This window comes from Haliotis rufescens, unplaced genomic scaffold (assembly GCF_023055435.1).
Source record: "Haliotis rufescens isolate VD_foot unplaced genomic scaffold, xgHalRufe1.0.p SCAF_19, whole genome shotgun sequence".
Classification (NCBI taxonomy): domain Eukaryota; kingdom Metazoa; phylum Mollusca; class Gastropoda; order Lepetellida; family Haliotidae; genus Haliotis; species Haliotis rufescens.
In genome coordinates, this window is record NW_025963879.1 from 11,104,023 (window position 1) to 11,128,936 (window position 24,914).

The 24,914-nt window shown below is 40.3% G+C and overlaps 1 protein-coding gene across 8 annotated transcripts in view; it reads left to right on the plus strand.

Annotated features, from left to right (window-relative positions):
* The window catches only part of LOC124138947 (short transient receptor potential channel 3-like), a 224,263-nt gene extending 208,589 nt beyond the window's left edge, over positions 1-15,674 (plus strand). For 5 of the 8 annotated variants that reach the window (XM_046505872.2, XM_046505869.2, XM_046505865.2 and 2 more), the window contains exons 5-17: positions 2,158-2,334; positions 4,193-4,357; positions 5,115-5,132; positions 5,616-5,868; positions 6,676-6,815; positions 8,275-8,374; positions 9,071-9,222; positions 9,861-10,015; positions 10,488-10,686; positions 11,279-11,512; positions 12,537-12,680; positions 13,807-13,879; positions 14,624-15,674. In XM_046505872.2, coding sequence (XP_046361828.2) covers positions 2,158-2,334; positions 4,193-4,357; positions 5,115-5,132; positions 5,616-5,868; positions 6,676-6,815; positions 8,275-8,374; positions 9,071-9,222; positions 9,861-10,015; positions 10,488-10,686; positions 11,279-11,512; positions 12,537-12,680; positions 13,807-13,879; positions 14,624-15,270 — 2,457 coding nt within the window. In that variant the 3' untranslated portion in view covers positions 15,271-15,674. The remainder of the gene's footprint in view (positions 1-2,157; positions 2,335-4,192; positions 4,358-5,114; positions 5,133-5,615; positions 5,869-6,675; positions 6,816-8,274; positions 8,375-9,070; positions 9,223-9,860; positions 10,016-10,487; positions 10,687-11,278; positions 11,513-12,536; positions 12,681-13,806; positions 13,880-14,623) is intronic. The other 3 variants (XM_046505866.2, XM_046505867.2, XM_046505873.2) reach the window with 3 other exon arrangements.
* Positions 15,675-24,914: the final 9,240 nt, after the last annotated feature.

Sequence of the window (24,914 nt, forward strand, 5' to 3'; positions counted from 1 at the left end):
AGTATCGGCCAATCAATGGTTGGCTACAGATCTGCGGTCTACATAAACGATGTTTTGGTAGAGTTTACACTTGGTTAGACCGCCATGGTAATTAATGGACGCACCGTTGGTTTGATGTTGGTTTGTCTGATTCATGCGTCTTATCGGCATCGGTCATCCTTGGGAACGTCATTGTTGTGTTGTTTATGTCCCAGGTTGGCAATGGTGCGTGATGCTGATTACATTGCCACTTGGCGACGGGGCCTACGTATGACGACAACACATCATGTTCTCATAACTCTACGTTTACGATGAAATATGACGTCACGTGTTTCGGTAACTGTAGGTTAGATACCCTGCGTGTAGCGATACTACGAAGACAAACCATAAAAAAAGTATCTGTTCTGATTTATTTATACAGAAAACTTCTGTTTGTTTCATGGTGTGGACTAGCTTGCTTTAAAAATCGGTCATCCTTTTCCACACAGAAAACTGCTTGCCAAGATAAACGTGTTATATTTGTGCCTCTTTGGGTCATTAACCTCTCAAATCCTTGTGCATCTGGGAAATGAAAAGAGCAAGGGATTTGAACATTGCGTGTGTATAATGCGCCAACAGTTCCAGTTTGCATGTGAATTTGAACAAATGTTTTTTTCATTGATATATATATATATATATTATGAATGTTAATAAGCTTACGAGGCCTATCCCCTGTCTTTAGCAAGCAATATACAGTTTAATTAAGTCGAAATAAGAACGAATTAGGCCTTTGAAAGGGCATGGTGTTTGGAGTTGGAGTTGTATATATTGTATGCACTTTGAAAAAAACCCTAGTGACTTCTACTGAATTAATTAATAACTGCAGCCGGAAGGCTAATATACAGCGAATTTATCATCCTGTCTGGTAGATTGCACGAATATGCTGAAGATTAGTAAATATCACTTATTAAATTAGTATAATTCTTAAACCACACTGCAGAAAATGTGGAAATACCTAAACGGTATGCTCATTTCGTGTGTTCTATCAAAACATGTTTAGGGTCTTAACACATGAAGTGAGCTGTCGCCTTATAGTCTAAGCACCACCTAAACACATCAACCCCATAATCCAAACATGTTTATTATTTAAACACCTACAAACATGTTTAGAATATAAACACATTCAAATATAATTAGACTTTAAACACTTAAAACATAAATAAAAAAGTGCATATCATGAGGCTATAAGTCAACGAACGTAGTACAATATTAACATAACAATGGGTAAGTGTGGCACGGGCGGCCCAGTCGTCTTAGGCGCCGCGATTCGCTGTTCAGAGTTGCGTCCCTTAGGCGCGCCAGAAACCTATGATTGTAGGTTCGAATCCCGGTTCGCCCCGATTATGTTTCTAGGTTTGTCAGCTCGTGGGTAAACGTCTGAGACCTGCACAACTTCGGGCTTTCCTCCCATATTAAGCTGACATACCGTGATATTACAGGAATAATGTTAAAAGCGGCGTTAAACCCAACTCACTCACTCACTCACTCACTCACTCACTCATTAAAATGTAATAAATAAACCAAGCTCAGTTAATGATGACTAGAAACATTGACACTCGTAACGACAACAGTCAAGCACAAATGGTAGCATGATACACCAGAAATCAAAGGATTGCAGGTTCGAATCCCATCGAGTCTTACACCCCTTTGAGTGTTCATGATTGTTTTGTAGCACTATACCTAATAGTATTTATCTCCATACAGGAAACTGACAATGAAAGTATACGTGATTACTAGTTAATATCTTTTTGGTAAGTGACGATAGGTCGCCTAGTAAAGAGATCTACTAAGTCGACTTACATGTTAGTGTCTGAGTGGACTGTGAAATTCACGAATTAAGTTAGTAAACTTTTCAAACTATTTCTGTTGTTGATGTGACTCTCAGAATTGCAGGAATATTTCAGTTTAATATATTTCGTTGTAATTCCCCAAGTCGTCCTGACGGCACATTATTGTTCTTCTGCCACTGTTTGGGTTTGATATATCACAGTTTGGGTTTGACGATTTACGAACTTGTCATTAAATTCCCTTAATATTATTGTGTGCAATAAATGTATGCATGCGTTTGCATGCCCGAGTACTTCACGCGTTACATGAATCTATTGGTTAGGATGTTACAAGAATGTTGGCATTTTACAGACGGAGTACCTGTCCATGGCTGACCAGCTCAGTCATTATGTGGTCAAGCTCCTGGACAAGGTCCGAGGTCACGATGAGCTGGAGGTTCTTCTGAACAAGGTCGGACCAGACAGCGAGGACGAATCGTATGAGTTGCTGTCTCGGCTGAAGCTGGCCATACAGTACAATGAGAAGAAGGTGAGATAGATGGACGTATCCTCCACATCTTAGGAGAAATATAAACATGTGAATATGTCCAGATCGAAAACGATTTGTTCGTAACGTCCACCACCATGTCTTCCAAGACCCCGACCGGTTTTCTTCACTTTCGATGAAACAAAAAAGATCCATCTTTGGAGAGCAGCGGTTAAAGGGGAGATTGTTATAACGTTTTTAGAAATGAAGTGTGCAGTGTATATCCAACTGCGCTCATTGGCAGACGTTTTCACGGGTCGTGTTAGGCCCAAAGTAGCGACTTGTAGAACAGCTGTTATTAAACGAAAGAAAGAAAAAGAAGGAAGGGGTATATACAGGAACCAAAGCTAGAAAAAAAGTTTGCCGCTATAAAATGGTTTCACGTTTGCTCATTAAAAAAACATGTGTCAGTTCTCCATACTATGCAATGCGAATGCAAATGTCAGGCTGGCTACGCGATGCGGTGACGTACGTGAATGTGCATACCCGTGAAGATCCGGGTTAGAATAGGTCTCTCCAACTGCGTGGATCGATGCTCGAGATGTGAATCACTGGATTGTCTGGTCTATTTACAGACCGCCGTCATACAGCTTGAATATTGCTGAGTGCGGCGGTAAACAACAAACAAACAACAACATTATGAATGAAAGAGAAACCTATCCCAATTCATCTTGACAATGTTTCGTGCATTCTGTTTAGTTCTTATGGTCTTGTTGTTCTTATAACTATAAAAGCAATGAACAATTTTCAAGTTTAGTTGTTCGTGGCTTAAACGATCCAATTGTCAAGACAGTTGGCATGGTAACCATGAAACTACTAAATGCCGCTCACATCACTGACTTGGTTGGATGCCGTCTCTCTCTGGGGTATTAGAAAGAAATATAGTCATATAAAACTCCAAGGGAAGCTTAAGATGAGGCTCGTTATACATCTCAGTAAGACATCTGTTTGCTGTCAGATCTACACTGTAAATGGCACGCTATAGGAGATATGTAACTTCAGTGTTCAGGTGTACAGTGGTGTCTTTTGTATTTCCTCGCGTTTGCTCGTAAGACAAGGGGGTTAATACATGGAGAGATATATTCACACTATTCTGCAACATATGTGTATTATTAACGTTGTGGTACAGTAACTGCAGTCTACCTAGACTAACACTGGGTCTGTCCCTAGATTCCAAGTATTTGTGACATATTTTAGGCCCACTACCTCGCTGAAATATATGCCATGTTGTTACAAGCTACTTCTTTGTTCAAAGCGCTACTTTTCATAACGTGACGGCCTCCGTGGTTTAGTTGTAGAGCATCCGCCCAGAGAGCGAAGGCTCCGGTTTTCGATCCCCGGCCGCGTCATACCAAAAGACGTTAAGAGATGGTAGTTGTTGATCCCCTTTCTGGCGCTCGGCATTAACAAGGGTTGGAGTCAGTATACTGTGTATGAGGGGGCTATTCATGTTAAAGCGCGGCATGGTATCTCATCATTAGTCCGGACTTGTACAAGCAGCCTCACACACACGTGGATACATGTCGCTATAGAAGTTAACGCGACGTTAAACCCCATTTTACCTCACCTCAGCTTATCGTAACGTAACAGATTTGAGTACACATATACACTCACATGTGGCGTTCTCGTTTCCAGGCGACAGCGTTACGATTGTGTCATAGTTGAAATGAAACCTGTTTCAAAAAGACTAGTTTATGACCGCATTTGCGCTGTGATATCTTTCTTATCTTTTGATACGTTTTTAATTGTTTTTCTGGTTCAAATACAATTTCAGATCAGAAAAGACGTTAAAAGTGGTCAATCATTATCACAAATTGTGTTCCATATAATTATAATAAATTATTATTAATGAATGTTTCAGTTCGTGGCGCATCCCAGTTGCCAGCAGAGGCTGGTTAGCATCTGGTACTCGGACCTGCGGACTCTTGAGAGAGCCAACTGGTTCCTCCGGGGGATCATCGTTTTGTGCATTACTGTATTTTACCCTGTCCTAGCAATACTCTACTGGTTCGCCCCTAAAACACGGGTGAGTAATTAACACCTTGCTATTTAGGTACTGCCGATATGTTAGTGCTGATACGATTTGATGTGATCAGTTTACGCCTAAAATAATATGTACGTCTCTTTCCGTGAGTATTGTTTTACGAAAACCTGATGTCATCACTGATTTCAGGGATCCATTCATATAATTTTCACCGCTATTTTGCCTTTTACGCCCAAAGAAATCTGTTTCGGTGGATAATTCAGACTTGTATTCTCTGACTTATACATTTTGAAATTTGAGGTATTATAACTGAACATTAGATCTCTTGTTTATACATTTGAAACCTGGCGCTGTTTTAAATTGATATAAGAGGTATCTAATCTACAGTTAAACTACTTCAAATTCCAAAACACAGTAGGTTTGACTAGATGCATTCCCGGTACCGCGGTACCGAATACCATGTAATTTGTCATTCAAGTTGCTATTGCGGGCAAATTACTTACTTGTTCCCTGCAATAGCTATCCTTCAAGCAGGTTTTCTTTACCAACATTACGTTTCCCAGTCGTTATTTCTTTAAGGACATTACATTACCTTCGTGCAATTAATACTAGCACATAGCTCGGGCGACGTCGTGATATCATTATCCGGGTCTGAGGCGTGTCTGCTTTTTATGTATCTTAATTATAAATGAGAAGGGGTACTCGTCAGAGGCATTAAGAGTATGTGATTTAATGTAAATGTTTGATCCAGATGACTTAAGCTAGTTTCTTTTGTTTCAAATAACATTGGAACGAATAGACAAGCACGTCAGAAGACGTAAGTAATCGTCTAGGCACTCACAAACACGTAATTTGAATTACGATAGCATGCTTGTGATTTGCACGAGATACATTGCACATTACCAAAGCAGAGTCTGATACAGAAAACTATGCATTGAAACTCCGTACCCAATACCCGCCTTCAAGACGATTCCTTCAGGACTATCTTATAGAATATAAACATGATATGTATGTATTTGACATCATCCCAAGCCATGATTCGTGAATCCAGGAATTTGGTAATCCGTCACTGACACAGCACAGTTTAACGGGGGTTCACTGTCAAGTTAAACTAAGGGATTGGCTTTTTACGGGGATCAGGTGGCTAAATGGCTGAAAGGGTAGACGTGTGGGTATTTGACAAGGTCATGACATGACATAACATGACATGCACTGATTGTTTGTCTGATCAACACAATCACGGCATTTAGTAGCATCTCGCAAAACTGCTAATAATACCTAAACCTTTCTTTTCCCGCAGGTGGGTCATTTCCTCAAGTCCCCGTGTGTAAAGTTCATTGGACAGACGATGTCGTTCGTGACGTTTCTGACAATGATCCTCATCTCCACAGCATCGGAACGCCCATCTACACACAAGAAGATTTCTGCATTCGCAGAAGTACATAGTCAGTACAGGAAATATCTCAACAACAGCCAGGGTTGGCCAGATAATTTTGTGCTGCGTACATTCGAGCCCGAGATCATTCACCTATTGATGACAACATGGATCATAGGTACGATCTGGGAGCGGTTCCCAACCCACTCAGTTTATCCTGTTGTGTGGGTAAATAACCGCTTCGGAGTTACGTAAAAGACGTGTCAATTGTTTTTGTCATTCATAGTAAATAGATATAGTTTTTATTCTGTAACATTTTTTAAATTATTAATTTTTAAAGTCTTAAGATTTAAGTTTAAGTTGGACTGAAAATAAGGGTAGTGCTTGTTTTTGGAGCAGAACTCAAAAACCGTTATATATTTCTAGATGAAACTTCCTGTACGTATGGGTCTACTTGTGAACTGCTGCCTTTTGATGATTTTGGATTTAAAAAAAAATGCTGAACAGCACTATTATTTTCTTCACTTAACTTGGCATGTAGGCAAATAAGGTAGCTATACACTTTGTCAAGTCACTTTGTTGAAAAAAATCATCTGTAGAGAATATATATTTGTAAGTGTGCGTTTTTATTATTCTGTGAAAGTTTTGCATGATAGGTACTGTGATTGTGGCAGAGAAGAGACAGATGTAATTAAATCAGAATATATAAATTCTTTAGATAGCCATGTCATTGCCTTTGGCTGTGTCATGTTGCTGTTTGTTCCCTAACTCTAATCAAGGACATGTTGAACAATGGTATCCAAGGCAATGAGCCATAAGAGGGATATAAGTAGCCAAACACCATTTCCGAACTGCACCAGACCGGAAGGGGGGGGGGGGGGGGGGGGGGGGGACTCTTGTATTTAGATATCTTGTGCATTCTGTCGTAGGTACATATTTGTTATGACGATTCCATTCTATTTGAACGATTCCATTTTGTGTCTAGGTATGCTATGGCAGGAGGTAAAGCAGGTGTACAATGACGGCTTCGTCGAATACTTTGACTCCCTCTACAACTACCTTGACACCGCCGTCCTCACACTCTATGTAATGTCCTTCGGCCTCAGGTTCGTCAGTATGTTCAAGGTGAGACATTATTGTCCTTTCTTCTTGCAATCCTATTTCACTGATGGCGCCACAGTGTTGTGTAAACTCTAGACTACCACAGACGCAGACCCCTGAAGATCCTGGATAGAACTGGCCTTCAGTAACCCATCCGTGCCGTAAAAGGCTACTATGCTTGTCGTAAAAGGCGACCATGCTTGTCGTAAAAGGCGACTATGCTTGTCGTAAAAGGCGACCATGCTTGTCGTAAAAGGCGACCATGCTTGTCGTAAAAGGCTACTATGCTTGTCGTAAAAGGCTACTATGCTTGTCGTAAAAGGCGACTAAGCTTGTCGTAAAAGGCGACCATGCTTGTCGTAAAAGGCTACTATGCTTGTCGTAAGAGGCGGCTTACGGGATCGAGTGGCCAGGCTCGCTGACTTGGTTGATGCATGTCACCGTATCTCTATTGCGTAGATCGATGCTCATGACATCAGTCCCTGGATTGTCTGGACCAGACACGATTATTTACAGACTGCCGTGGTGTAGCTTGAATATTGCTCAGTGCGGCGGTAAACAACAAACAAACCACAGGCTCAGGTCGGGTTTAGATGAAATACTACGCCAAATACTCGGGTGTCCGACCAGGGGAGATAACCCATAGACAGACAGGCAATAATTTTCCCCGGGGCGTCTCACAGTAACGTGTCTTTTTCACGCGAGATTCTGTTTCTTATTTGTTCCTTTCAACGCACGCCGACATGTTACGGAACAGAACAGAATTTTATTCAAGGAAAAGATTTGTCGTCGACATTATTCCATACATATACATATACATATCAGAGCATATGGTCTGGACTGTAACAGGTAAGTTATCGTGTGGAACAATTTATTAATAGTTCACGTTACCGCCAAGTACTTAGCTCCTATATATTTCACATTGTGCCTTTTTGGTTTTCACGTTTACGCTTGTCCATTTCACGTAACCTTGAAATTGACATGACGACGCTTCTGTAAGACGCTGAAGTGTTATAAGTGTATTACGAGTCAGCCTGCTGCTGTGCGGGCTTTCTTAACACAAGAGGGGGTTTCCTGTGATCTGCTTGAAGATTGTCTGTAGGGCCCTTATACTAATAGACTAGAATCGCAGCTAGAATGACCTTTTTACAGAGAGCTTTGAAGTTTGGCAGTGAAAGTACAGCGTCTTAAGGCGGCTATTATGGTTTTGATTAGACGCATCAGGATGTTAACGAGGCGCGCCAAAGTGTTTTTGAATCTCGCGAAAAGGGGAATGTGAATATGATGAAAATGATAAGAATGTGTAAATGGTTGAGCTGATGCTCCAAATTCAGTGTCGGGTATCAAGGAGTATAAACAAAGTATATAATAGGACCATAATGTTTATTCATAAATTCATTCTCTCTGCCCACGCGAAGGAGAAGGCGATCACCCACTGCATTTCATAACTTTTGTTACATGAGACAAAATGTTTGTTTTCCAGGTGCGCTTTTCCTTAAGTTTCTTTACTAAAGAGGAGTCATGGAAAAGCTTATTAGCAGGCAGCGAGGAGGCCCGACTGCAGATGTATTGGTTAATTGCAGGTGAGGCTGACTGACAGGTGTACATATCATATGCCAGTCAAATGTCTTGCAATGTCAGTTAGACCATAATGTAATTGTGATCTTAGATACACACCTTATTTTCTCAAAAGACGCCCGATGACGCATATTTGTTTTGAACTTTATGATGACACAGCGTTTGTGCAGAACATTATCCATCCTTGATATGTGGTCGTTTTTGTACCTATCTTTTTGTCAATTATGATTAATTAATAACGTTACAATTCCCATTTCGCTCAAACAATAGTCCCATGCCTGGCAGGTGATCTCATTTTCATGATGCCGATGGCAGGATATGCCAAAAAATGATAATGAAACAGCAAAGGTCAACCGCCGAACATGGTTCCAAGTATTGTTACACGAATTGATACAGTGTAACCTGAGCAATTCTCCATGATATACGTCGATTTAATGATGAGAACAGCTTAAGTCTGTCGCTCGTTTGATACGTTTGGGATGACTCGTTGTAAGACAATTGCGTGGATCGATGCTCATGATGCCAATCACTAGTTTGTCTAGTCCAGACTGAATTATTTACAGGCCGCCGTCATAAAACTGGAACAGTGCGGCGTTAAACAACAAACAAACAAACAAAACAAACTGGTCGTATTCGTTGAGTTTGATTCAGTGAATATCTTGATTTGGGAGCAGCTGTATGAGCCGGGTTGTCTATTTCAGATCGGTTCTACTGGGACAGCTGGGACCCCTACAACGTCGCCGAGGCCTCGTTCGCCGTCGCCAACGTCATCAGTTTTACGCGTGTTTCCTATGTTCTTCCAGCTAACGAACTGTTCGGGCCTATGCAGATATCTCTAGCCAAAATGATTACAGTAAGCGTTCCCGGTTCATCTGAACTGTATATAGTTGTTTATACATGTTTATATGTTTAAACATATGTGTCATAAACTTGATAGCAAGGAAAGAGCAATCTACAGGAAACACAATATCAAACGAATATATAAATATGGAAACTACTGTTAGATATGTATAAGAAACAGAAAACGGAAAACGGAAAACAGAGAGTTAATTGAACTGAAGATTTATCTGTACAGATATTTGTTGTTTCTTGTCAAATATCTGGTTTATATCATCGAGTTACCTGCAAAGTTGACTTTTACAGGAATGACCCAGTTACCACTGGAACTGTCGACTTTGTAGGCGACGAGATGAAATGAACATGTTATTTGACCAAAAAAGACAAACAATGATTTATTATGTATTTTCTTCGTTTCTTATTTTCATAATCTTACTCTGAAAACCATAGTGTCATTGAGATTTTAGGGCAACTTCCACTAAGTGATGCCTAGCTTTGACGGAGTTGTCCCTCTTAACCAATTGCCACCACAACACTCCGTATTTCATTCACATATTACTGTTTCACAATTTAATACCATGAAGATAATAAGGTTTTCATTTTATTAGCAATACAATTTACCATAAGTATTTATTTAACATCATTTGTTTGCAGGATATTCTGAAGTTCGCCGTCATCTTCCTGGTGTTATTTGTTGCCTTCATGGTGGGTCTCCACAACCTGTACTGGTACTACCCAGCGAGTACCCGGGGGATGGTGGAGATGTCCCAGCATAACATCACCACGACGGCGGAAAAATATTTTGGCATGTGAGTACTAAGGATATGTAACAATCAGTGGTAATGTTCCGTATATTGGTATCGTCGGCATCAGTTATAAAAATACAAATGAATTTATTTATGAAAACTCAATTACCACTGTATGTACAATTTTGTACATAGAGTATATTTATAAGGACCGCATGTTCGCATATTCGCATGTTCGCATGTTCGCATGAATGTTTAAAGATAGTTATTTGTCTGGTCAAGTCTGACGCACAAAGTCTCCCCGTAGACCTGTCGAGTCTGTCATAGTATCGATTTGGATGTCAACTTTTTAAATATGAGAAACACAACGTTTCGGAGTCTATGCTTACTCTTTCATCAGGTGAACATGTGCCAGTGCCATTCTCTCATAGGCATTTTCATGAATGTTTTTAACCATACTCTTGAATTACTTATGATGATTATGATTTATGGATTACGTCTCCGAACAATGTACATTTTCTGATGGCCATTGCAGACCGGACATAACATTTCGGACCGTGTTTTGGTCAATGTTGGGTCGAGGCGAGCACACGTCGGTGGAACTTGGGGACTTCAACAATTACTTCACACAAAACGTCGGCTACTGGATCTTCGGGGCCTACAACGTCGCCATCGTCATTGTTCTCCTCAACATGCTTATTGCCATGATGACACGGTCGTTTGAGATTATTCAGGTATGTACAATATGTAAAACATCTGGCATACGAAGCACATAACTCCCTCATTGCTTCAGCTATGCAACAACCAATAGGCTCGAGTATTCGGATGACATGGTTTAACTACTTTTAGCAATATTCCCGCAATATCACGGCGGTTTCACACAGTGTAATGTTATTGGATATCGACACCGGATTTAGACATGACAAGCAATCGCCTCACGCAACAGGCTAACCCATTGCCCCTGTTTTGAATACTGTCATTTATTTGTACTTTTGCTTGTTCTTCAATTGTGTCATTTTAGAGCAAATAATCTACTTATTGTTTGCAGCAAGAGGTGATTTCTTATGCAAACGTAAGTGCGGTGAGGGTAGCTTAAAGGGAGACAAGTTCCAGGTTCAGGTTTCGATATGGGTACAATGTATGAAGCTCATTTCTGGTGTTCCCTGCCTTCATATTGATGGAATATTGTTAAAAGCGTGAAACCTTTAATAAAAAGGCAAGGCGACGGGGTTTGAAATAGTTGGCAGGGATTGTTCTTAGAATGCTACGCACGCACGTACAAGCACGTACGCACACATGTACATGTTTTAACCATGGACATTTTAGGCTCAAGCTGATACGGAGTGGAAATTCGCCCGCAGCAAGTTATACATGGAGTACATCAAAGACGACTCCACTCTCCCTGTGCCCTTCAACGTCGTCCCCACCCCCAAGTGTGCCTACTACGCCGCCAAGTTCGTCTTCCGACTGTTCTGCTGCAGCAAGGACGAGCCCCCACCGGTCCACCATCCCGGCCGCATCAAGGACATCGAGATGTTCGCCCAAGTCGGGGCGGCTGTGGTAAGCATTTCAATGAGCTGAAGCATTTAAAATTTTAAACATTTTGTTTGATATATGGAGAAACTTCATCATCACGGAGTCCTTCGGCCCCTGGACTGTCAGATCCATCTTCCCGAGGCAAGGGAGTTACTGACTGTAAAAGTACAGTTTCCACCCTAGCCGAACAAAACTGGAATTTCTAGGCTCGATCGTAGAGTCACCAGTGGCTATTTTACGAGTTATGTCCGTTTTATGTCCCTACTGGTGACTAATCAGATTCCACCTCTCATTTCACTTGAATCTGCTTCAAACAAAATGGCTGGGCACAGTCAAGACGATCTGGTCGATAATCAAAGTCGGTTTTGTAATAAAACGTGTGAGTCTTTCTTCGCGAAGTGAATCCAATTTGTGAGCACCTTGATTAAAAAGATGAAAAGATGTGGAAAATATTGGCCGACGCTTAGTAGATGGTACACATGCTTTGCAAATCCTTAAGTCGACTGAAATCTGCACGGCAGTTTACATCCCGGATATCGATTTCGTCACGCGACTTTGATTGGACTCATAATTCCATCCTAGTTCAGCAAGGGTGGAAACTGCACATTTATAGTCAGTTAACTCCCTTGCCTTGGGAAGATGTTTCAGATCATCTCCGATAAAAGAACTATACCAGTAGAAGACCACATTGTTGATATGGATTCGTCTTAAACGATGTTTCGAAATGGAGTTCGAGTTCGAGTGATGTGTATGTTCATGTTTGATGGATCACCTACTTTCGGATCACATTGTATTCACAATTCGGCTTTAGAGTGTTTGTCTACAAACACGAAACATGACACAATGCATTACATTTCGGTTGTAGTAGAATTAAGTCTAAGGTAGTCTTTTGCATGCAAGATGTAAGGTGAGACAGCTGGACGTTGCTCGGGTAGCTTTGACCGAGAGATCACTTGTTGTGCTTGGTCCCAGAAACTATTACACATAATATGTGTGGCCTGTTTACAAATATTGTCATTTCCATCACATTTTGAAACCTGTTTTCCAGGATCCACCCCCAACAGACTGGCAAAATGGCGGCACCATGCGGAATCCGGGTATCCAGCACTTCCGGGAACGTATGGCCACCACGAATGGATTTGTGCGGAATGATTCCGACCCGAATATATTCAGTGAAAATCTGACATATAAGGTGAGACAGCAGTCACTGTGAGCAATGTGATAAATAGGATACTACCGACAAACAACATGGTGTTTCCATCAGAAAGTTAGCATCACAAATGAAGGGTTTATCGTAAGCAATCAATACCAGCGCCCTTTGTCTGTATGTTATACATATCATTAACCAAACAGCGCCAAAAGCTGAGCTCCACATCCAACTGTGTCCCATCTTGTAACGTTAGGGGAATGGTAGAACTCCTAGGTTTGAGGTGTTCACTGCTGCTTTGAACAGGATGTCAGCAAGTTCTCGGCCTGTAAGGTGGAAAGAATACCCTAACGCAGGTTATGATGCCAGACATTAATCATCATCGGATGGATAAATTGAGTATACAAAACGTATTTCGTTTTACTGTAACATTAAAGAATACTTCAACACACGACTCGGAATGCCGTTCACCCGTGCATCTCTTTCAGGCGGGACCCGTGAAGATCCGGGTTAGAATAGGTCTTCATTCAGCAACCCATGCTTGTCGCAAGAGGCGACTAACGGGATCGGGTGGTCAGGTTAGCTGACGTGGATGATGCATGTCATCGTTTCCCAATTGCATGGATCGATGCTCATGATATAAATCCCTGGATTGTCTGGTCCAGGTTCGATTTACAGACTGCCGTCATATAGGTCGAATATTGCTGAGTGCGGCGTTAAACAACAAAAACCAACAAAAAACTTTTAGACGCATAGGAATACTCTTTGATACAACGCGCCGTGTACATTATGGCAGTACTATGGCGGCGTTTCAGCATGATGTAGGGGGAGAGTCCAACGTGATTCAGGTCTTACTGAGGTAAAATCCACTAGCACGCGCATAGTGCTCACATACCAAGGATCACAATCGTTGCAAATCTAGAATTTGAACCCACGATCAGTGGACCCTGACAATGCTAGGGGAGGCAACTCTTACGTCCAATAAGGCTGGTACCAAAATGTGCCCCATGACGCATCCCTACACTCACGTGCTACTTACATTGCTTTCGGGGGTTGATGACAAACTGACGACGTCACCCATCAAAAAAATGATAAATTGAATACTCTCGTTCGTTTCAAGTACGGAATCTAATATTTAAACACACAGCTAACCATGTTGTTAATGTTTCAGCGTATGATGAAGAGAATTGTCAAGCGTTACATCTTCGATACTCAGCGCGAAACGGACAGTGCGGAAGGTACATGTAGGCATTGGTTTAACATTCTCTTCGTAGTTTGTAACATGTCTGTCTATCTCTTCATCACTGTCCAATACCATGAGTCCAAGGAGATAGTTTTCATCTTAACAGCTAGTTATTTATTTTTCTGATATTTTGAAATATGACACATTCAGATATCAATCCCGAAATATTACAAAATACAAACTTCCTGAGACATTATATTTTCATTATTTCTAAGAGTTTTTCTTGCAGAAATTTCGACATTTTAAACTTTTCGAAATCCCAAGTTATGATAACGCTTTCAGCAATACCAAGAAAGATTCAATATTATTTCAAACTTTCTGTGAGGCCTCCCAGGTAACTGATGTGACTGTAGTTCGAATGTGGTACGTCATGTGTTTGTTGTCTCTGTTCACGTGCATCTTTTGTGAGAGAATGGTGTAGCAGCTGTAATAGTGTTTGAAGGACCGACAGATCTGTTGTAGTGATCACATTTAAACATTAACAGGGTATGTCAATATCATTCCAGATAATTTCTAACAGTAAACCCTTTATTAAAGACATATTCATAATTCACATATTTCGCAAAAAATAATAATATTTTTCGCACAATTTCTAATTTAAATATTATATTTGATAAAAAGTCATTTTAAACATGATGAAATAGTGAGCAAATGTGAATGACATACTATTCATAGCTTTAATCCTTTAAAAAGCAGTATAATCTTTTATTAATATGTTTTAATCGACATATATATATTTTTTCAGGTGACTTTGATGAACTGAAGCAAGATATATCTAGTTTCCGCTATGAGATGTTAAACCATCTGTCTGTCCGAAATCGGGAGTCGACCATCACCTCCCAAGCATTTGACAAGTTGAATGACAAGATCGATCGACTCGGGCAGCAACAGGAAGTACTACTGCGCCAAATTCTTAGAACAACTTCGGTTGACTCGAGCTTGAGCTTGGACATTGACTCAGGAGGTGACCGAGCTAAGTTGTCGAACCAGGTGTCTCCCGAGAGCGCAAACTGTGATTGCCCGGATGACCACCCAGAAGGGGCAACGGAGAGGGTATTACGCAAGCGGTCTGCGAGACTGAGGCGAATCCCCGAGGAGTCCAAGGAAGCGAAGAGTGATAAAGCCAAATCGGAACGTGTCAGGTTCTCCAGAAACAATGACGGAGGGACAGTCACTGACAGTGAATTCCCCCATCCTTTGGCTGATGACGTTCCACTTTCACAAATGGATGCCACGTCAGAAAATGATGTAGAATCGCCATCTGAAGATATGTCCGACACAGACACCAGAACGAGGCAGTTACCACATGACATGTCAAATGTTGAAGTGCAGGTGACGTTCTCACGTGCACCAATCGCCACAGAGGATGATGATGATGACGATCGTCTTTGAGGTGTTTAATAATCAATAGATAAAGTCAAAACCGAAACGAAATAAATGATAAAGTGCCTGAATATGCCAAAAGAACAGATGATATGCAACTATGATTTGTGATTTATGATTTATATTTTTTTCTAGATTATGAAATTAATAATTTGTTCCAAATTAAGAAAATGATTTCATTTATAGCACGGTTGTTAAGGCTGAGTTTCTTCACCCAACGTATTTTTGTCTGTTATAGGAAGTTTAGGAGAATATGAAGTTTGACAGTTATGAACGAGGATATGAGTGTGCAAGATAACAATTCTCTAAACACTCGTCACCCACAGCTGTGATGATTCTGTATGATACGAAGTTTTGTTGTGATTAATATATATGGTTCGTTGTGAACCAGAAATAAAAGTTGTTGAATATTGGCTATGGTCATTTATTTTATCTGATTGAAGTCTGGATTGAAGAAATTGGTGGCAAGATATATATAATGATAACTCTTGAAGATATTGATGCCGAACATTGGATTCTAACGCATGTCCAGCGGATCCTGGGACCGCGAAGGAACGTAACTCTGCTAATAGGACGCAAATGTTAGTAAACATACTGACAAAATGTTGTTTAACGTCACCATGTCACGGCCACCTGTAAAGATTAGGGTCCAAACAAGACCAAATAGAATGAATCAAACCACACATGAACCCCACGCCAGACTGATTTCAGTCACAATGAAGTAGAGCATAGAGGTACTGAAGACCTGTTTTATCCCCGGAATATCTACGTTTTTATCATTTATGTTGCACTGTGACTACACTCTGCTTTGACAGAAGTTCACTGAGTCTAGTACAACTGCCAATTTACTTCTGACAGTTCCAACATCTTCATATAGAGCTAATTTCTGCTATATTGTTGCTCAGTGTCATATACACGCTCCAACGTGTCTTTGACAACCAGGGGCGGGGTGGTATCCCAGTGGCGAAAGCGTTTGCTCGTCACACCATATACCCGGGTTCGATTCCATACATGTTCTGTGTGAAGTCTGTTTTTAATAATGCTAGACAATTGCAAAAAGCGGCGTAACACTACATTAGCTTTTTTATCATCAGGCAGTTCTGTAGGGTGAGTGAAAATGATCTTACGCCCCTTTCAGCAATATTGCAACAGTATCCCATGAAGAATGTGTCTTCAACCATTCAAACCATGTGTAAAATCTAACCCAGATTCTCGCGTACCGAGCCACCACATTAACTACAAGGCTACCTCCCTCACCTCAAGTCTAAAGAAGCATGAAACGAGTGCTCCCCAACGTGGTTCGATGCTGAATAATGTGGGAAGCTTAATCCAGGTGTTCCCGCCATGATCACACGAGAGTATTGCTAAAATCGGCATAAAACTATTCTCATTACCTGATATACATATATATATGACTCAATCACCCATGAATGTGAATATGTATAAAGCGTTTGCAGTTGGAGATTGTGGGGCATTTGAAGACTATTAGAACAGTAGTCTCAAAGCCACTAATGTCCGGACAATTTGTTGTGTCACTTCAGAAACAATTAAACATCGCTTGCCATCACTTTTACAAAAAAAAGCCAGTTGAGTAAGATTTAGGTCTGCTACTGACCAAGGGTGATTAGAAATTTATAAGGTTTTTTTGTCCGGACCATAATTGTATTGCCTGGTTTCTGCTAATGTTCAAAGCAAACGCACTCTTAAATATCAGTCACGCCGAAGTTCGATTCCCCACATGGTTACAATGTGCAAATGTCTAGTGTCCGAGAGTGAAGATGCCAGCTGAAGACGACCGTGTATCAAGGACATATAGTTATAGTTATATTAGTTTAGCGTAAAGGTATTAATTGTACGCAATTACTGCATAAATATCGATGACGCACACAGTGTTATTTATCAGAAATAACTTTCTACAATACCACGTCTGTCACATTTCTTTTGAGAGCAACTGTAAATCGTGAGATTAGGGCCATGGGTGGCTCAGTTGTCTAAAGCCGTATGAAGAGTTGCGTTCCTTAGACGTGCCTGGAACCTATGGTCGTGGGCTCGAATCCCAGTTTCGATCTGATGATGTTACTTGGTTTGTCAGCATCATACTCATGCTTGTGGATTTAGCCAAAGTGGTAAATAGGTTTAAGACTTGCATAACTTTTCTCGCACATCAGCGACTGAACGCAAACACAAACAAACACAACCTCTAAAACATAAAGGAGGCGTAATATAGCATCTACATCGTGTTGTTGTTTCACGATACATATATAACTAGTATAACTATTTACATGTTCATTGCAAACAACATATATTTGACAAACAGTAGTCATAATCTGGCAACAACAATACCAATTTCGTACGATTAGAAATAAGACAAAGATTGGTCAGCCATGTCCCCCGTGTAAACACTTTTTGGGTCCTACTCATTCTTCAAACAAGTTGGTGATTACGGAACTGAGATAGTCACTGTAGATTCTGAAAGATCCGGAACAGGGTGAGTGAATTGCAGTTTGACAGCAGCATTTTGAAAAAGGTAGTTCAAAGCAGCATAAAACCAATCTCCCTCACTAGCTCTGTCTTGGGGCAACTGAACGGTGGACAAGTATTTTCAGAAACATTAACTTATAAGCTCTTCGAAAGTCATTCCGGAATATCCCATAAATTAGAGGGTTAACTGCACTGGACAGGTAACCTGGTACACTTGTCAGATTGGCATAGCCTGGTAACGCATTATCTGTTTCCACTACAGTTATATATAGTTTCGTTGTGACGAATGGTGTCATGCATATGAAGTAAGCAACCACGACAACCAGCAGACTTTTGATAGATAGCCTTGGAATTGGTGTCAGCCTCTTTTTTACTCAATGCGATATGTGCAGGAACTACTTGTTGCTGTTTCTTCATGGTAGTGAGGATGTGACTAGCACTCGAACAGGATAATACCAGGGAGCAGAAAGCATGCAGCATACGCAATCACGACAGCAATGAGAAGTTTCCCTCGTTCACGGTGCCAGGGTTTAGAACATATTGCTTCCCAGTAATCCAAATGTACCAAGCAGGTTACAGTGGCACTGAAGAAAGTGTAATGCCTTGGATTGCAATGTAGCGGTAGATACCTATACAACAGAGGTTTAACATCGACACGGCGATGAGGCAGAAGTTAGCGTAACATACAACTTCGCACCATCCTTCTGCGAATGGCCATCCGTCTGCAGCCACAGTCCCGAGTGCAGCCGTCATCACTATGGAGGCCGAGCTGAGGTCGGCGACACTGAGGCTTATGATGAACATGTTGGACAGGTCTTCCCGAAGGTGGTTGTTGGTGTAGACGGCAACTATGACGGCAATGTTGCCAATGATGGAAAAAGTATGATAACTAACAGCTGTATAGAATAATTCCGACCAGGCCTCTCCATTCTTGTGGTCCAGAGCATCCAGGCTTGAGTTTTCCATAGTTTTGATTGGTCGAAGGAATGTTAGTTGAATGTCCCGATCTCGCAACTATGGCGTTGTGTGAACACAACACAGAAGCTTATTTTAGTCCTGATTTGTTGTGTTTCTGTGGTTCTCACTGAAAAGAACGAAATGTGTTTCTTAGCACCATTTTATCATACAAAGGCTTGATTATTGGAGAGAGAAATTTGGAGAATGAACGTGATATTCCGTCGTATTGTATGGACAGCCTATGTGTTGATGGCCACTAGATCAGGGGACATACTAGAGGTGACATTAACATACCTGATACGCGCTTGTTCGATAATATTAACAACGCCTCATGCCTGATAGATCCTGAACGCCCGAAACATTACGTCACCTCTTGTGTGCGTAAGAAATGACAATAGCCACAATACGTCGATTTGTATTATACAATGCTTGTTACGTACAGCATATGTCCACAACTACAACTGTTATTTCGGTCAAATGAGCAGTGTACATTCAATTTGCTTTCTCAGCTCCCTGGGGGACATACAGGTAAAAACTTCTGCTTTGGATTCGCTTCAATTGTACATTTGGTTATTTTTTGTTTGTGGTACTAGCAACACTGTTTCGTGTTACACAATACATTTCATCGAAAAACCTCCCAGATGTCATGCATGTAAATATTTCTCAGGTTGGTTTTGTCCGGTTGTTTCTTTTGGCATTTTGACAGGGTATGAAACAAGCAGGTCTAGTTATCTAGTCACTAGAAAAATGTTCTCGATAATCCGGTTTCTACTTCTATATAATCGTGTACATTAAACACCCGTTTTTCCGGCCTCTAATCGTCGATACGTCCACATAAACCATAATGCATGTCCTCGTTGTTGAAGGCATTGTAATTTTGACAAAACAATTATGTCATCGTTTAATACGACTTTAATTTAAAGTGTTTTTACATATATTTTTCGCTGCTTGTATGATGTATATTTAAAACTTAAACAGCATACTTAAAATTGTTAACATTGCAAACAAAATAGGCGGCTTTTGTGCGCAAAACATCGCTATTAATAATGATTTAGAAAGCACATTAGATGCCAAATAACAGTTCTCACGTCATATATTTTCTTTGGTCCGGGCAATATTAGATTATTTACTGGCCGCCGTCATAACTGCTGCCGGCCAAAAGAAAGTATACATCCGTGTTTGATGGTGGCTACAAATAAAACAAACACGACATGGTTATTCAATGATGATGTATTCGATACATGCATCACAGCGTTATGGACCTTAAGTTTGCTGAGTTACGGCGACTGTTTTCAGCATAGTAACGATTTGATAATGTTTGATTTGTTTTGATCCAATTCAATATATGGGGGTGACTATGGACAGTTTAGCTGGGCTATTCCTGAGTACGGCGTCCAACAAGACACGCACGCACACTAATTATCTTAATTAAACGTTCCTGGTATTTATCACCACGTTTGATAAATAGTTACTGTGATTGTATAGCTCCATATCCGACAATAATATCCGCACTATTTAGGTTTCTGAAAAGCCAATGCTTTAACAAATATTTTATGCGCCTTCATAAAGTTTCAGTTCTCTGGGCCTTGTGGTTGTTTGGAAGAATTTTCTTTAAACACAGTAGATTTTTTTTATTGTACTGGCATTATGTTCATATTCATCATATCAAATTTTCCCTGTATGAAGATTTTTCAAGATTTTTTCGATCATGATTGGTTTATTTTCACTTTTTGTTGTTACACGTTAACATTTATATCCCTGTAATCTAGCCAAATGTGTTTGAGCCCGGGACAATCTCCTACTTATTTAGATTTAGTTGACGCTGACCTGGCGTCACGTGGTGTTTCCTGGATACCACTGCACACTCACCGATGAAGTGACAATCTCCCTAGTACAGTAAACATCACTATGGGATCAATAAATCAATAAAAAATGATCAGTTATTAAACTTTTATAGAGAATTAGATCGGAGGTACACTAACATGTATATGAGGCCAAGCGCGGATACAGCATTTCGGAACGAAACCCATTTTAAATTAAAAAACAAAACAAACACTGAATGGAAATGAATCTTTCGGGAAACAATTTGCTATTGTTTGTCAATAAATTGTTTTTTCTTTAAAACATTTTCATGATTTAGTTAGATCTGAATGATGATGATGATGATGATGATGATGATAATTAAAACAGCAGTGCACTTCGTCGTTGAAATTAAACGCTTTAAAGGTACTTACAAAATATGTTCTTTTATCAATTTCTTTGCTTCAAATTTAATTTCATTTGTCAAGGTAGACATTATATAAGTCTACCTTTGTTACTTCAGGTTTGTTTGTGTGGACACTAGAGGTCATTTTATAGTTAGGGTAGTTGGAACCTTTGTAATTCTTTCTTTCGATAGGTTGTAGCCTTTGCGTGACAGCGCGTTGTCACTCACAACAGCATCATGTTCTGCCTGCTAGTAACACATGTGTAAAGGCATACCATTTTTCTTCCTCCATAAGTTAAACATTGAATATAATTTAGTACATGTACATAAGACATACATTTATTTCCAAAAAAAACCAACTGATTAGATACAGTTTGACAGATTGTTAGATATGGCTGTAGACTGTGGCTGCCGCGTGATACCGAGGGTTTTGGATCTTGTCGCTGCTATTTATCAGTACAATGGTACAGATGATAAAACATTTCACTATGTCGTTCTGGTGTTGGTTATCAGCACAATGGTACAGATCATAAAACATCTCACAATGTCGTTCTGTTGTTGGTTAACAGTACAATAGTACAGATGATAAAACATCTCACACTGTCGTTCTGTTGTTGGTTAACAGTACAATGGTACAGATGATAAAACATCTCACACTGTCGTTCTGTTGTTGGTTAACAGTACAATAGTACAGATGATAAAACATCTCACATTGTCGTTCTGTTGTTGGTTATCAGTACAATGGTACAGATGATAAAACATCTCACACTGTCGTTCTGTTGTTGGTTATCAGCACAATGGTACAGATGATAAAACATCTCACACTGTCGTTCTGTTGTTGGTTATCAGTACAATGGTACAGATGATAAAACATCTCACACTGTCGTTCTGTTGTTGGTTATCAGCACAATGGTACAGATCATAAAACATCTCACAATGTCGTTCTGTTGTTGGTTAACAGTACAATAGTACAGATGATAAAACATCTCACACTGTCGTTCTGTTGTTGGTTATCAGTACAATGGTACAGATGATAAAACATCTCACAATGTCGTTCTGTTGTTGGTTATCAGCACAATGGTACAGATGATAAAACATCTCACACTGTCGTTCTGTTGTTGGTTATCAGTACAATAGTACAGATGATAAAACATCTCACACTGTCGTTCTGTTGTTGGTTATCAGCACAATGGTACAGATGATAAAACATCTCACAATGTCGTTCTGTTGTTGGTTAACAGTACAATAGTACAGATGATAAAACATCTCACAATGTCGTTCTGTTGTTGGTTATCAGCACAATGGTACAGATGATAAAACATCTCACAATGTCGTTCTGTTGTTGGTTATCAGTACAATGGTACAGATGATAAAACATCTCACACTGTCGTTCTGTTGTTGGTTAACAGTACAATAGTACAGATGATAAAACATCTCACAATGTCGTTCTGTTGTTGGTTATGAGTACAATAGTACAGATGATAACACATCTCACACTGTCGTTCTGTTGTTGGTTATCAGCACAATGGTACAGATGATAAAACATCTCACAATGTCGTTCTGTTGTTGGTTATCAGCAAAATAGTACAGATGATAAAACATCTCACAAAGTCGTTCTGTTGTTGGTTATCATTACAATGGTACAGATGATAAAACATCTCACAATGTTCTTCTGTTGTTGGTTATCAGTACAATGGTACAGATGATAAAACATCTCACACTGTCGTTCTGGTGTTGGTTATCAGTACAATGGTACAGATGATAAAACATCTCACAATGTCGTTCTGTTGTTGGTTATCAGTACAATGGTACAGATGATAAAACATCTAACACTGTCGTTCTGTTGTTGGTTATCAGTACAATGGTACATATGATAAAACATCTCACACTGTCGTTCTGTTGTTGGTTATCAGCACAATGGTACAGATGATAAAACATCTCACACTGTCGTTCTGGTGTTGGTTATCAGTACAATGGTAAGGTGATAAAACATCTCACAATGTCGTTCTGTTGTTGGTTATGAGTACAATAGTACAGATGATAAAACATCTCACACTGTCGTTCTGTTGTTGGATATCAGCACAATGGTACATATGATAAAACATCTCATAATGTCGTTCTGTTGTTGGTTATCAGTACAATGGTAAGGTGATAAGAACAGTGGTCGATAGCGTGAAGATAAGTGCAAACTAAGTGAAACTAACATTCCAGGTGTTAACTAAGGTTTGATTAGTAGAACGCACTTTAACGCAGTCCCCTGTACTGTAAAAATACTGCAAATACGTTAACAGAAGAGTTTGAATGTACAGTGGTGCGGAAGACCTCTCCCATCTTCACATTTCTACAAGGCGTATGGAAATTAAGCTGAAACTGTATTAGAGGATTAAAATCCATCCTTAAAATTTTTAAACAAGATACAATATGACTCTCTGGATTTAAAACAAATTACCATTTCAAGTAATGAGTGATTGATTTAAATGTGACAATCCAGAGTTTCAGCCCAATGCCGACAGGATTATTCAATGTAATTCACAAATAAACTTGAACAACTATTACATGTTGGTATAGCAACCTCTAACCACCTCTAGTGTATTGGTGATCAGGGGACTAATACCACCTTCTGTATGATGTCCTCCCTGTAGGATTAATGATATTACCTACTACTAATTGTGTGCAAGTACATGCACATACAGATCGGCAGTATTAATTGCGATACTGGTTTCTTGATCTGTGATCGGGACTCGGTAACTATTGACGTGCATACCATTGTTTCAGTATAAATCTATGGTCTGTCATCCCCGTATATACCATGTCATGAAGCTACGTGAATTGAATAGACTGTTATTCCTGTATACACTGTAAAGCTATGTGAATGACGATAATTGTATAACACCTGACAATATACGCATACACACAACGACCATTCACACAAACCCAAGTTGGATGATTGACCTCCTGTGATATCAGATGTGTAGTAAACAGAACGTAGCATGTGCTGGTACTTGTGATACCACAAGATCCTACAGTGCTGTGTCTCCTGTCTCTGTAGGTGAACGCAACATCTCAGATACAAGTCACAAATCAACCATTGGATACCAGGATGCTCCCTGTCCTCGTGGGGTTGACTGATTCACATCAGCACGTTTCTTGTCATATCCAGGACATTAACACTGGGAGGGGAATCAGAACTGCGCTAGTATCGATGTGCCAGAGACGTCATGCAGCTGTAATTATTCCTGCTGGTTGGGAGAGATTACAGCATCACAACGTCAGGGTTGACTACATTTGGTACAATCTGCTTGATACCTGGCACAGTATTAGCAACCTGACCACCTTAACCCTTGTTATACACGGCTCGCCACTCGGTCTGAGTTCACTGTGGCACGGCTTGTGTTGCTGGTAGAGAAGGACTTCACATGTTGAATGCCTTAACTACAGCGATATCGGTTGCATTCACCCCCAGCACAGCTACACCATAGGGCCATGCATTACTTTTTATTGTAGTATAGACTTAGTCTTCAAGTTGCACACACATGACGTCTATCACACACAGTTGTAGATCGTGTAGAGCTCTGCTATGGTTCTCTTCTATTCTCCGACAGCCTCACCTGCCTCACATCCCTGATACATACATATCTATGTCACACTCAGATTGTAGAGCCTGGTCTATCAGCTCATGATCAACCTCTTGTTGGCACATCTATACTGACATCTCAACTGACATTATGTTTGCTTTCCATGTATTGGGCGATGTTTTTGTGCATACACCTTTCCACTTAATCTCTTCTAGTCAGGGTATTTTAGGAAGATCGAGGACATGGTACATAACTCTTTGTGCTGGAGATCCAATGCTTGGGCAGAGTGGCATTCTTCAATAGTGTTGTGGTGGAACCATTCTGGCCACCATGGGTACAGTTATAGGTCTCACACCCAGTGCTCCTCCCTCAAAACTTGGCAAAACGTGATCCATCTGTTGTCGCAGATGGCGGACGTGGATGGTCGCCATGAT